The sequence below is a fragment of the Mytilus galloprovincialis genome, chromosome 11, assembly GCF_965363235.1.
Source record: "Mytilus galloprovincialis chromosome 11, xbMytGall1.hap1.1, whole genome shotgun sequence".
NCBI classification, from domain to species: Eukaryota; Metazoa; Mollusca; class Bivalvia; order Mytilida; family Mytilidae; genus Mytilus; species Mytilus galloprovincialis.
In genome coordinates this window covers 5,965,372-5,981,933 of record NC_134848.1, presented here as the reverse complement: position 1 = coordinate 5,981,933, position 16,562 = coordinate 5,965,372, and the positions used below count along the sequence as shown (strand labels likewise).

At 35.7% G+C, this 16,562-nt stretch overlaps 1 protein-coding gene across 1 annotated transcript in view; it reads left to right on the top strand.

The window, feature by feature from the left end:
- Positions 1-15,565: 15,565 nt before the first annotated feature.
- The window catches only part of LOC143051535 (uncharacterized), a 342,484-nt gene continuing 341,487 nt past the window's right edge, over positions 15,566-16,562 (top strand). Inside the window, exon 1 of the mRNA XM_076224427.1 lies at positions 15,566-15,637. Within this exon, the coding sequence (XP_076080542.1) occupies positions 15,623-15,637 (15 nt within the window). The 5' untranslated portion in view covers positions 15,566-15,622. The remainder of the gene's footprint in view (positions 15,638-16,562) is intronic.

The window sequence follows — 16,562 nt, the reverse complement described above, 5'->3', positions numbered from 1 at the left end:
CGTAACTGTATACAACTGAAATACTGTGATTAACTTTATTACACTGATGAATACCACTCCAGTTTGTATGTCAAAGGGTTGCTGTCTGATACTTCGTAACTGTATACAACTGAAATATTGTGATTAACTTTATTACACTGATGAATACCACTCCAGTTTGTTTGTCAAAGGGTTGCTGTCTGATACTTCCTAACTGTATACAACTGAAATAGTGTGATTTACTTTATTACACTGATGAATACCACTCCAGTTTGTATGTCAAAGGGTTGCTGTCTGATACTTCGTAACTGTATACAACTGAAATTGTGTGATTTACTTCATTACACTGATGATTAAGAAACATAGGATTATGACATATTGTGATTTACTTTATTACACTGATGAATACCACTCCAGTTTGTATGTCAAAGGGTTGCTGTCTGATACTTCGTAACTGTATACAACTGAAATATTGTGATTAACTTTATTACACTGATGAATACCACTTCAGTTTGTATGTCAAAGGGTTGCTGTCTGATACTTCGTAACTGTATACAATTGAAATATTGATTTACTTTCTTACACGTAACATAGTATTCTACACAAAAAACATTACTTTGGTCCCTTGCATGACCATGACTTGAGACATGACACCTGATTCTACAACATTCATTAACCACTTATGTATTGAACATAGCATGTGACATCTGATCATAAAACCTGCATTTACCACTCTTGAACTGAACATGACATGTGACCCCTGATTATACCACATACATTTACCACTCTTGAACTGAACATGACATGTGACCCCTGATTATACCACATACATTTACCACTCTTGTACTGAACATGACATGTGACACCTGATTACACATAGATATAGGAAGATGTGGTGTGAGTGCCAATGAGACAACTCTCCATCCAAATAACAATTAAAAAAAGTAAACCATTATAGGTCAATGCACGGCCTTCAACACGGAGCCTTGGCTCACAACGAACAGCAAGCTATAAAGGGCCCCAAAATTACTAGTGTAAAACCATTCTAACGGGAAAACCAATGGTCTAATCTATATAAAAAAACAAGAAACGAGAAACACGTATAAATTACATAAACAAACAACAACTACTGTACAACTGTACAGATTCCTGACTTAGGACAGGTGCAAACAACCTGCATTTACCACTCTTGTACTGAACATGACATGTGACATGCAGCATTCATTACCCATTCCAGTTTACCCATTCCAGTACTGAACATGACATGTGACACCTGATTATACAACATTCATTCACCACTCCAGAACTGAACATGACATGTGACACCTGATCATACAACATACATATATACCACTCCTGTACTGAACATGATCATACAACATGAATTTACCATTCCTGTACTAAACATGACATGAACCACCTGATCATACAACTTTTATTTACCACTCTTGCACTGAACATGACATGTGACACCTGATTATACAACATACATTTACCACTCTTGTACTGAACATGACATGTGCCACCTGATCATACAACTTTCATTTACCACTCTTGTACTGAACATGACATGTGACACCTGATCATACAACATTCATTTACCACACCAGTACTAAACATGACATGTAACACCTGATCATACAACATTCATTTACCACTCTTGTACTGAGCATGACATGTGACACCTGATCATACAACATTCATTTACCACTCCTGTACTGAACATGACATGTGACAACTGATTATACAACATTCATTTACCACTCTTGTACTGAACATGACATGTGACACCTGATCATACAACATTCATTTACCCCTCCTGTACTGAACATGACATGTAACACCTGATTATACAACATACATTTACCACTCTTGTACTGAACATGACATAGCAATGACACTCATATGCTCAACACCAACATGTGACATAGCAATGACACTCTTATAGTCAACACCAACATGTGACATATCAATGACACTCTTATAGTCAACACCAACATGTGACATAGAAATGACACTCATATGCTCAACACCAACATGTGACATAGCAATGACACTCTTTACCTCAACACCAACATGTGACATAGCAATGACACTCTTATCGTCTTATAGTCAACACCAACATGTGACATAGCAATGCCACTCTTATAGTCAACACCAGCATGTGACATAGCAATGCCACTCTTATAGTCAACACCAACATGTGACATAGCAATGCCACTCTTATAGTCAACACCAACATGTGACATAGCAATAATACTCATATGCTCAACACCAAATATGTGACATAGCAATGTCACTCTTATAGTCAACACCAACATGTGACATATCAACGACACTATTATAGTCAACACCAACTTGTGACGTAGCAATGAAACTCTTATACTCAACACCACATGTGATGTAGCAGCGACACTATTATACTAAACACCAACATGTGACATAGCAATGACACTTTTATAGTCAACACTAACATGTGACATAGCAATGTCACTCTTATAGTCAACACCAACATGTGACGTAGCAGTGAAACTCTTATAGTCAACACCAACATGTGACATAGAAATGACACTCATATGCTCAACACCAACATGTGACGTAGCAATGACACTCTTTACCTCAACACCAACATGTGACATAGCAATGACACTCTTTACCTCAACACCAACATGTGACATAGCAATGACACTGTTATAGTCAACACTAACATGTGACGTAGCAATGACACTCTTATAGTCAACACCAACATGTGACATAGCAATGACACTCTTTACCTCAACACCAACATTTGATATAGCAATGACACTCTTATAGTCAACACCAACTTGTCACTTAGCAACGACACTCTTATAGTCAACACTAACCTGTGACATAGCAATGAAACTCATATGCTCAACACCAACATGTTTCATAGCAATGACACTCTTATAGTCAACACCAACATGTGACGAAGCAATGAAACTCTTATACTCAACACCAACATGTGACGTAGCAATGACACTCTTATAGTCAACACCAACATGTGACATACCAATGACATTAGCAATGACACTCTTATAGTCAACACCAACATGTGACATAGCAATGACACTTTTATAGTCAACACTAACATGTGACATAGCAATAACACTCTTATAGTCAACACCAACATGTGACATAGCAATGACACTCTTTACCTCAACACCAACATTTGATATAGCAATGACACTCTTATAGTCAACACCAACTTGTCACTTAGCAACGACACTCTTATAGTCAACACTAACCTGTGACATAGCAATGAAACTCATATGCTCAACACCAACATGTTTCATAGCAATGACACTCTTATAGTCAACACCAACATGTGACGAAGCAATGAAACTCTTATACTCAACACCAACATGTGACGTAGCAATGACACTCTTATAGTCAACACCAACATGTGACATACCAATGACATTAGCAATGACACTCTTATAGTCAACACCAACATGTGACATAGCAATGACACTCTTATAGTCAACACCAACATGTAACATAGCACTGACACTCTACCTCAACACCAACATGTGACATAGCAATGACACACATATGCTCAACACCAACATGTGACATAGCAACGACACTATTATAGTCAACACCAACATGTCTCTTAGCTATGACACTCTTATAGTCAACACTAACATGTGACATTGCAATGACACTCATATGCTCAACACCAACATGTGACATAACAACGATACTCTTATAGTCAACACCAACATGTCACTTAGCAATGACACTCTTCTAGTCAACACTGACATGTGACATCGCAATGACACTCGTATAGTCAACACCAACATGTGACATAGCAATGACACTCTTATAGTCAACACCAACATGTGACATAACAATGACACTCTTATAGTCAACACCAACATGTGATACAGCAGTGACATTCTTACGCTCATCACCAACATGTGACATAGCAATGACACTCTTATACCCATCACCAACATGTTACGTAGCAGTGACACTCTTATATTCAACACCAGCATGTGACTTAGCAGTACCACTCTTTACCTCAACATCAACATGTGACATATCACTGACACCCTTTACCTCAACACTAACATGTGACATAGCAATGACACTCTTATACTCAACACCAGCATGTGACATAGCAGTGACACTCTTATAGTCAATACCAACATGTGACATAGCAGTGACACTCTTATATTCAACACAAATATGTGACATAGCAATGACATACTTATACTCAACACAAACATTGTGACGTAGCAATGAAACTCTTATACTCAACACCACATGTGATGTAGCAGCGACACTCTTTACCTAAACACCAACATGTGGCATAGCAATGACATTCTTATACTCAACACCAACATGTGACATAGCAATGAGACTCTTTACCTCAACACCAACATGTGACATAGCAATGACACTCTTTACCTCAACACCAACATGTGACATAACACTGACAGTCTTTACCTCAACACTAACATGTGACATAGCAATGACACTCTTATACTCAACACCAGCATGTGACATATCAGTGACACTCTTATAGTCAACACACATATGTATGTGACGTAGCAGTGACACTCTTATACTCAACACCAACATGTGACGTTGCATTGATACTCTTATACTCAACACCAACATGTGACATAGCAATGACATTATTACACTCATCACAAACAAGTGACAGATCACACTTATAGGCAATGCAAACTTGAAAAAAATAAACTTGGCTTATTGCAGTTCTTTACTTATACTAACCACACACATACACCATTGCTATATTACCCTTATACTCACCACAAACATACACCATTGCTATATTACCCTTATACTCAGCACAAACATATACCATTGCTATATTACCCATATACTCACAACAACACATACACCATTGCTATATCACCCTTATACTCACAACAACACATATGATATGAAGCAGCTGTTATATACTCACCACAAACATACACCTTTGCTATATTACCCTTATACTCACCACAAACATACACCATTGTTATATTACCCTTATACTCACCACAAACATACACCATTGTTATATTACCCTTATACTCACCACAAACATACACCATTGCTATATTACCCTTATACTCACCACAAACATACACCATTGCTATATTACCCTTATACTCACAACAACACATATGATATGAAGCAGCTGTTATATACTCACCACAAACATACACCTTTGCTGTATTACCCTTATACTCACCACAAACATACACCATTGTTATTTTACCCTTATACTCACCACAAACATACACCATTGTTATTTTACCCTTATACTCACCACAAACATACACCATTGTTATATTACCCTTATACTCACCACAAACATTCTTCATTGCTATATTACCCTTATACACCACAACACATACACCATTGCTATATTACCCTTATACTCATCACAAACACATGATATGAAGCAGCTGGTAGACACCCAACATTTTACACGGAAATACCACTAAATATTTGCTCAGCTTTGATCATTATTTTGAATCGACACAAAATACTGTTAATCAGACAGGTTTAATGGACAACACATATTTGTTAGAATTATATAAAGTGGGGTCTCATTTTATTCATAACACAGAACTGAATCAGATAGTTAAGGTTTTATTTTGTTTCCTGATGAAAAATTATTTTGTAAACATCTGATTTTAATGAGAAGTTGATGAGAACAAGTTGTGTTAACATCTTTAATTCTACAGATCTTTAATCAGATAATTTTAATTCTACAGATCTAATGTAAAATGTCTTTTAAAAATAACAAATAGTTGACAGAATTATATAAAGTGGGGTCTTATTTTTCTCGTCTCTTCGTACTGAATTAGAAAATATAATTCGTTTTAATGTTTCTTGAAATTTTTTTTTTTTAACTTTGATCATTCTACGTAATCATTGTTAATCAGACAGATTAAATGGACAACAAATATTTGTTACAATTATATAAAGTGGGGTCTCATTTTAATTGTCTTGTCCAGCTAAGTCCATTGATATAAATATTGTTTATGTTTCTAGAATTTTTTTTTTTTTATCCTGACAGTTCTGATGGAAGTTCTGACATCTCACAATAAAACATGTTGTTTATTTGTTGTTTATGTAGAATATAAATACAAGTGTGACTGGTCATTTTATTCAGTTTTGACCACTGATTCATGTGATATATATTTTGTTTATATTTATTACACAACATTGTCCAGTTTATGACACAAGTTTTGATGTCTGTTATATGTTGATATTACAGCTTGGATGGACACCATTAATGTGGGCGGCTGGGAGAGGACACCTGGAGGTGATGACTTACCTGGTCACTCACGGCAGTCAGTTAGACGCTACATCCACCTTGGTAATGATAGATATAATCACCTTACTCTGACCAAACATCACTTTATACAGAATCTACACAAAATCATGTTGTTAATCAGACAGGTTTAATGGACAACAAATATTTGTTAGAATTATATAAAGTGGGGTCTCATTTTATTCGTAACACAGAACTGAATCAGATAGTTGAGGTTTTATTTTGTTTCCTGACAAAAAATTATTTTGTAAACATCTGATTTTAATGAGAAGTTGATGAGAAAAAGTTGTGTTTACATCTTTAGTCAGATAATGTTAACTCTACAGATCTAATGTTAAACATCTTTTAAAAATAACAAATACTTGACAGAATTATATAAAGTGGGGTCTTATTTTTCTTGTCTCTTCAAACTGAATCAGAAAATATAACTCGTTTTAATGTTTCTTGAAAAAAAGTTTTTTTTTCAACTTTGATCATTCTACTGAATCAACATAAAATCATTTTGTTAATCATACATGTTAAATGGACAACAAATACTTGTGAGACTTATATAAAGTGAGTGTTGCTATTATTTGACTTGTAACACATATATAATTAAGAGTTTACTATTTTTTTACCTGCTTTGTTTCACTGAATCAGAAAAAATATACATTGAATTTATATATCTTAATGTACCATTTAATAGTTTATACACAGATATAATTGGATATTTTCTTACCCGATGTTATATTTCTTACATTTGGTAAATTGTTTGACTCCTCTCTTGATTTTGTTATCACACACCATTAACATGTTTATATTTTTATATTGTTATAGGATGGACAAACAGCTTTACATTGGGCTGCTCAGAGGGGACAGATTGATGTAACAAAATGTTTAATAGATCAAGGATCCAGTCCTTGGGTGAAAACATTGAAGGTAACATTCCGTTTTATTCTTATTAGATAGATAGATATTTTATTCTCTAAAAACTAAATACAAGTCAACAGAGAAAGTACAATTACAGTATAAATACAAATACATGTACAATAGTTGAGGGTAAACAGCTGCAGATAATATATAATAAAGTACAACTTTATGATGAAATACCTGTATAATAAACAGGTTAAACTAAATATGAAGAAATCAGTCTGTGCTTAATGTACATGGAGGGACTAACCTTTCTATTAATACACTTAATGAATGAACACAGTTTTCTTAAGGAGGCTCACGGGTATAAGATTTTCAGAAAAAAATTAAACAATAATTTTTCATTACAAATTTCATTTATTACCTTAAGTAGTAATTACTTTATCATTATGGTACAAGAATCATTCCAAAAAATCAATTCTTGTTGGCCTCAGGTGACTTTTAAAATGTAGATATCATTGAAAAAGCTCCAAATTATCTCCCTTTGGTGCAAAAATGCCATTTTTAACCGGATTTTTGTGACAAAAATTTCGGTTACTGATTTGGGGATGTACGGCGGGCGGGCAGTCGGGCGGGCGGGCGGCAATCAAATGTTGTCCATGCATTAACTCATGAACCGTTCAACCAAAGCTTTTAAAATTTTAATATGTTGTTACTGACAACTAAATGAAGGTCAAGTTCAATAATAGCAATTTTGACTTTTACCGTTCAGGAGTTATGGTTCTTGAAAGATTGAAAAATGGAGTTTCCAGTCGTGTCCATGCATTTACGCATGAACTGTTCTACCAAAGCTTCCCAAATTTTAATATGTTGTTACTGATGACAAAATGGAGGTCAAATTCAATAATGACGATTTTGACTTTTACCGTTCAGGAGTAATGGTTCTTGAAAGATTAAAAAATGGAGGTTCCAGTCGTGTCCGTGCATTTACGCATGAACTGTTCTACCAAAGCTTCCCAAATTTTAATATGTTGTTACTGATGACAAAATGGAGGTCAAGTTCAATAATGACGATTTTGACTTTTACCGTTCAGGAGTTATGGTTCTTGAAAGATTGAAAAATGGAGTTTCCAGTCATGTCCGTGCATTTACGCATGAACTGTTCTTCCAAAGCTTCCCAAATTTTAATATGTTGTTACTGATGACAAAATGGAAGTCAAGTTCAATTATGACGATTTTGACTTTTACCGTTCAGGAGTTATGGTTCTTGAAAGATTGAAAAATGGTGTTTCCAGTCGTGTCCGTGCATTTTCTCATGAACCATTCAACCAAAGCTTTTGAAATTGTTATATGTTGTTACTGATGACAAAATAGATGTCAAGTTCAATTATGACGATTTTGACTTTTACCGTTCAGGAGTAATGGTTCTTGAAAGATTGAAAAATGGTGTTTCCAGTCGTGTCCGTGCATTTTCTCATGAACCATTCAACCAAAGCTTTTGAAATTTTTATATGTTGTTACTGATGACAAAATATAGGTCAAGTTCAATAATGACGATTTTGACTTTTACCGTTCAGGAGTAATGGTTCTTGTGATATTGCCAGGACACAAATAAATGTTAATAAATCCGGTTTGCTGTTGTTGTGACAGCCTCTTGTTTGGCATTAAAATAGAAATATCTTAAATTTACTCATTGGCGACCTATATTTTTTATTGTTGTTTTCGAAAAAGCTGTACATAAACTAAATAACTGTAAAATTTAAGCGATTTCTGTAATTTAGTTCTTTTTTATTTCGATATTACAACTATTTCCACTATTAGGTCAACAGAAAAAAGGACATTAACAAAAATGTATACTTCTTTCGAAGGCAGATTGTGAGCGTAAATGAACGGTGACCCCATTTTTTTTAAATTAAAAAAATGATTTAGACCCGCGAGCCCCCTTAAAACTGATTATTTTTGTCGAGCCTGCGACTTTAATCTCAGAAAGCTCGGCATAGGGATAGTGATCAAGCAGTGGCGGAGGCGTTAGCTAACTTCTTAAAAGCTTTATATTTTAGAAAGAGGAAGACCTTGATGCTTCATACTTTGTATATGGATGCCTCATGTTACGAAGTTTCAGCCAGTCACATGTCCAATGTCCTTGACCTCATTTTCATGGTTCAGTGACTACTTGAAAAAAAAATGTTTGTAATGTTAAATTATCTTTTATCAGTAAAAGTATAACTATATTTGGTATGTGCGTACCTTGCAAGGTCCTCATGCCAGTCAGACAGTTTTCACTTGACCTCAACCTACCAACACATCTAACACCAATCCTACATTACCAGTCAGGGGACTTACTGAAATAAGTGATTTTTAAATAATTTTTAAATCACTTATTTGAGTAGCAAATTCAAGGTTTTGTCCCAAATTGGGATTTTGTAGTTTTTAAAATTTTACTTACATAGGTTTAAATAATATCTTTTAGTTAGTATAATTAAAAAATATGAACTTTTTGCTTCTTTTAACATGTTTAAGAAGCAAGGTTTATGCAATGGTTGCTATGATTTAGCTGAAAATTCTATTTTAGTTGAAAAAATGCTATAATAATGGCTTTACATAATGAACTGATACTTTCTTAAAAGATTTTTCACAGCAGTGGGAGTATTTTTCCTGTGAAGTTCAATGTTTCATCTTTAAGATTATGTAATAAAATTCTACTGTTCGCGATAAACATTTCACTGTTCGGGGGTGTTGAAATTAGTGGGGGTTATTAAAAGAATGATACTTAAAGAAGTGATTTTTGGGAAGGAAATTGAGGTCTGATACTTAAACAAGTGATTTTTATGTCATTATCCTAGATTCAGTACAAGGTCATCACCTGAAATGACCTGGTCATCCTAGACAACACAGATGTTGGTTCTAATAAGTTTAGAAACATAATTAGTCCCTGGATCATTAGTATTCTATATTTAAAGTTACAATAAAATGAAATCACTTCTTCTAGTGATTAGTTTGTGCTACTTAAATAGGTGATTATTAAAGAAAGACAACTCTAACTTCCAACCTTGATGGAAATAATGCTACTTGAATCCGTGATTTAGAAAATCACTTGTTTAAGTAAGTCCCCTGACTGATTACTGACACAACTCAGGGATGATTCCACTATATAGTTTAGGGCCGCTTAACGGCCCTTAAATCGGCCAGTGGCCCCAAAAAAATGTTTGTGAATATAAATTCCCAATTCAGGAAAATAAAATAAAAATCGGTAATTCCGGAAAAGTTTCCGTCACCGATTACGGCAACTATAATTTTTCATAGTTTGTCGTCAAACGTAGTAAAAACTGGATAAGAATGATGACTACGATTGCATTTTATTAACAACGATTTAATTATGTCAACATGAGGTAAACAATTTCAGCAGCCGGATTCAATTGATTAAAATGTTATGGGATAATTTGATCTCGTAAAAGTAGATCGCTCAGCAGGTTGATCAAAAACATGCTTTTTGTCAAGATGGGTGTCACAGCAGACCTCGGCAAAGAGCAAATTAAAAATTTGGTGTAACATTGATGAATAAATTTTAATGCGCGCAGATCTCAGATTGCCCAATAGAGCCGGTTATATTTTTGTTGAAAATAATGTTGATGATAGACCATTCATGAAATGACCACCGGATTAAGTATAAGATATCTCATATGATTAAGATAGCTTTTAAAAATGAAATTATATAAGATATCTCATATATTAAATGAGATATCTTATATAAATCTTATATATCATACAAATCTTATACATTATATAAGATATCTAATATATTTTGAGATAATTTGAAATTCGAATAAATAGCTAAACGGCTTGCCATAGGTTTATGTTAGCTGGTATATATATATGTTTTTGTAATAGGCGTCGTTTACCAAAGTTAAGATGATAGTGAATCATGTGCAATGATATTCATGTATTACAACTTCCCTGGTCTGAATCCAATAACTTCTTCAATCAGTGTACAGGCGAAACTTAATACATACATTGGCATGACACGGGTTATGTTCTTCTCATATATGTTATGATGGTATGATACTAAACCCCTAACGGGAAGGATTGTGCCTGATGTTCATATGATGAAATCATAATCTTTCAGTCAGTTTAATTGAAGTCTGGAGCTGGCATGTCAGTTAACTGCTAGTAGTCTGTTGTTATTTATGTATTATTGTCATTTTGTTTATTTTCTTTAGTTACATCTTCTGACATCAGACTCGGACTTCTCTTGAACTGAATTTTAATGTGCGTATTGTTATGCGTTTACTTTTCTACATTGGTTAGAGGTATAGGGGGAGGGTTGAGATCTCACAAACATGTTTAACCCCGCCGCATTTTTGCGCCTGTCCCAAGTCAGGAGCCTCTAGCCTTTGTTAGTCTTGTATTATTTTAATTTTAGTTTCTTGTGTACCATTTGGAAATTAGTATGGCGTTCATTATCACTGGACTAGTATATATTTGTTTAGGGGCCAGCTGAAGGACGCCTCAAGGTGCGGGAATTTCTCGCTACATTGAAGACCTGTTGGTGACCCTCTGCTGTTGTTTTTTATTTGGTCGGGTTGTTGTCTCTTTGACACATTCCCCATTTCCATTCTCAATTTTATTTTCTGTTTTTACGGTATAATGATATTATTTCGTCTTAGATTGTATGCTTAAAAAATTCCCAATTGGTATAAAAATTCCCAAATTGATGTTTAAGGGACCCATTTGAAAACACCTGGAATCATCCCTGCAACTACCATCTCATCATACTCCACTAAAACACCTAACACCAATCCTACACTACTGATACAACTACCATCTCATCATACTCCGCCAACACACCTTACACTAATCCTACACTACTGACACAACTACCATCTCATCACACTCCACCAACACACCTAACACCAATCCTACACTACTGACACAACTACCATCTCATCATACTCCACCAACACACCTAACACCAATCCTACACTACTGACACAACTTCCATCTCATCACACATCACCAACACACCTAACACCAATCCTACATTACTGACACTACAACCATCTCATCATACTCTACCAACACATCTAACACCAATCCTATATTACTGACACAACTACCATCTCGTCATACTCTGCCAACACACATGTCACTGATCCTACACTACTGACACAACTACCATCTCATCATACTCTACCAACACATCCAACACCAATCCTACATTATGACACTTCAACCATCTCATCATACTCTAACAACACACCCTACACCAATCCTACACTACTGACACAACTACAATCTCATCATACTCCACCAACACACCTAACACCAATCTTACACTACTGACACAACTACCATATCATCATACATCACCAACGCACCTAACACCAATCCTACATTACTGACACTACAACCATCTCATCATACTCTACCAACACACCCTACACCAATCCTACACTACTGACACAACTACCATCTCATCAGACTCCACCAACACACCTAACACCAATCCTACACTACTGACATAACTACCATCTCATCAACTTTCCACCAACACACCTAACACCAATCCTACACTACTGACACAACCATCTCATCAAACTCTACCAACACACCCTACACCAATCCTACATTACTGACACAACTACCAACTCATCATACTCCACCAACACACCTAACACCAATCCTACACTACTGACACAACTACCATCTCATCATACGCCACCAACACACCTAACACCAATCCTACATTACTGACACAACTACCATCTCATCATACTCTGCCAACACACCTTACACTAATCCTACATTATTGACACAAGTACCATCTCATCATACTCTACCAACACATCTAACACCAATCCTACATTACTGACACTTCAACCATCTCATCATACTCTAACAACACAACCTACACCAATCCTACACTACTGACACAACTACCATCTCATCATACTCCACCAACACACCTAACACCAATCTTACACTACTGACACACCTACCATCTCATCATACATCACCAACGCACCTAACACCAATCCTACATTACTGACACTACAACCATCTCATCATACTCTACCAACACACCCTACACCAATCCTACACTACTGACACAACTACCATCTCATCAGACTCCACCAACACACCTAACACCAATCCTACACTACTGACACAACTACCATCTCATCATACATCACCAACACACTTAACACCAATCCTACATTACTGACACTACAACCATCTCATCATACTCCACCAACACACCTAACACCAATCCTACACTACTGACACAACTACCAACTCATCAAACATCACCAACACACTTAACACCAATCCTACATTACTGACGCTTCAACCAACTCATCATACTCTACCAACACACCCTACATCAATCCTACACAACTGACACAACTACCATCTCATCATACTCTAGCAACACACTTAACACAAATCCTACACTACTGACACAACTTCCATCTCATCATTCTCCACCAACACACTTAACACCAATCCTACACTACTGACACAACTACCATCTCATCATACGCCACCAACACACCTAACACCAATCCTACATTACTGACACAACTACCATCTCATCATACTCCACTTACACACCTAAAACCAATCCTACATTACTGACACAACTACCATCTCATCATAATCTATCAACACACCCTACACCAATCCTACACTACTGACACAGCTAACATCTCATCATACTCCACCAACACAACTAACACCAATCCTACATTACTGACACAACTAACATCTCATCATACTCTATCAACACACCCTACACCAATCCTACACTACTGACAACACAACCATCTCATCATACTCCACCAACACACCTAACACTAATCCTACATTACTGACACAACTACCATCTCATCATACTCCACCAACACACCTAACACGAATCTTATACTACTGACAACACAACCATCTCATCATACTCCACCAACACACCTAACACCAATCCTACACTACTGACACAACTAACATCTCATCATACTCTATCAACACACCCTACACCAATCCTACACTACTGACACAACTACCATCTCATCATAATCCAACAACACACCTAACACCAATCCTACATTACTGGCACAACTACCATGTCATCATACTTCACCAACACACCTAACACCAATCCTACATTACTGACACAACTACCATCTCATCATACTCCACCAACACACCTAACACCAATCATACACTACTGACACAACTACCATCTCATCATTCTCCACCAACTCACCTAACACCAATCCTACATTACTGACACAACTACCATCTCGTCATACTCCACCAACACAACTAACACCAATCTTACACTACTGACACAACTACCATCTCATCATACTCCACCAACACACCTAACACCAATCAAAAATTAATGACACAACTACCATCTCATCATACTCCACCAACACACCTAACACCAATGCTACATTACTGACACATCTACCATCTCATCATACTCCACCAACACACCTAACACCAATCCAATATTACTGACACAACTATCATCTCATCATACTTCTCCAACACACCTCACACCAATCCTACATTTCTGACACAACTGCCATCTCATCATACTCCACCAACACACCTAACACGAATCCTAAACTACTTACAAAACTACCATCTAATCATACTCCAGCAACACATCTTACTTCCATCTAATCACATTCCACTAATACACCTCACACCAATCATACACTATTAAACAAAACTACCATCTAATCATACTCCAACAACACACTTTACTACCATCTAATCACATTTCACCAACAGATCTTACACCAATCATACACTGTTTACAAAACTACCATCTAATCACATTCTACCAATACACCTTACACCAATTATATACTATTAACAAAACTAACATTCAATCACATTCCACCAACACACCCTACACCAATCATACACTTTTATCAAAACTACCATCTAAGCATACTCCGGCAACACATCTTACACTAATCATACACTACTAACAAAACTACCATTTAATTATACTCCAGCTACACATCTTACACCAATCATACACTATTAACAAAACTACCATTTGATTATACTCCAGCAACACATATAACTACCATCTTATCACATTTCACCCACACACCCTACACCAATCATTCAATAATTTCTTTAACAGCAAAATCTCAAATATTATTCATTGATCTCTTTATAATGACACTTCATATTTGTTGTTGGTTTAGGTTCACTGGTTTTTATTTCAAGTATATATAAATAAGACAACATTCTGCATTGTATAGGTAAAATTAATGCAACAGTTACCTTTTATTTAATGCTTTACAGTTTTTGAAATAAAAGATATATATTTTTTGTGTATAATTAATGAAAGATTATTTTATTGTATTTCAGGGTAAGACTCCTTATGATGTGGTAAAAATAGTAAGCCATGACAGTGAAGAGAGAAAAAGGAAGAAGGAAGAAGTGATGGATTTCCTTAAGGTAAATAGTCTTGTCTTATTTTAAAAGATATTCACAGATTATCAGAGACAAAACAGACTTGGTACAAAGAAATTAAAATAAAACGGTTGCCTGTAGTTTTCAATGTCATTGTAGTATTTGTTGTCAGTTAACAATGAAAGTTGACAATTCCACGTTGTTGTCTAATATACATGTTGGCATATGTGAAAGACAAATGTTTAAAATCTGTGTTCTCATCTGTTGGATGTCTCTTGTTTTTTGTGTCATCAGCTTGGTATCTCCTAGGTATATACACCTAATGATGTCCTTGTATGTGTCATCTGTTTGCTATCTCAGGTATATACATCACATCATCTCCTTGTATGTGTCATCAGTTTGGTATCTCCTAGGTATATACATCATATTACGTCCTTGCATGTGTCGTCAGTTTGCTATCTCTTAGGTATATACATCACATCATCTCCTTGTATGTGTCATCAGCTTGCTGTCTCCTAGGTATATACATCACATCATCTCCTTGTGTGTGTCATCAGCTTGCTGTCTTCTAGGTATATACATCACATCATCTCCTTGTATGTGTCATCAGTTTGGTATATCCTAGGTATATACATCACATCATCTCCTTGTATGTGTCATCAGCTTGCTATTTCCTAGGTATATGCATCACATCATCTCCTTTTATGTGTCATTAGCTTGCTATCTCCTAGGTATATACATCACATCATCTCCTTGTATGTGTCATCAGCTTGCTGTCTCCTATGTACATATATCACATCATCTCCTTTTATGTGTCATCAGCTTGCTATCTCCTAGGTATATTCATCACATCATCTCCTTGTATGTGTCATCAGCTTGCTATCTCCTAGGTATATACATCACATCATCTCCTTGTATGTGTGATCAGCTTGCTATCTCCTAGGTATATACATCACATCATCTCCTTTTA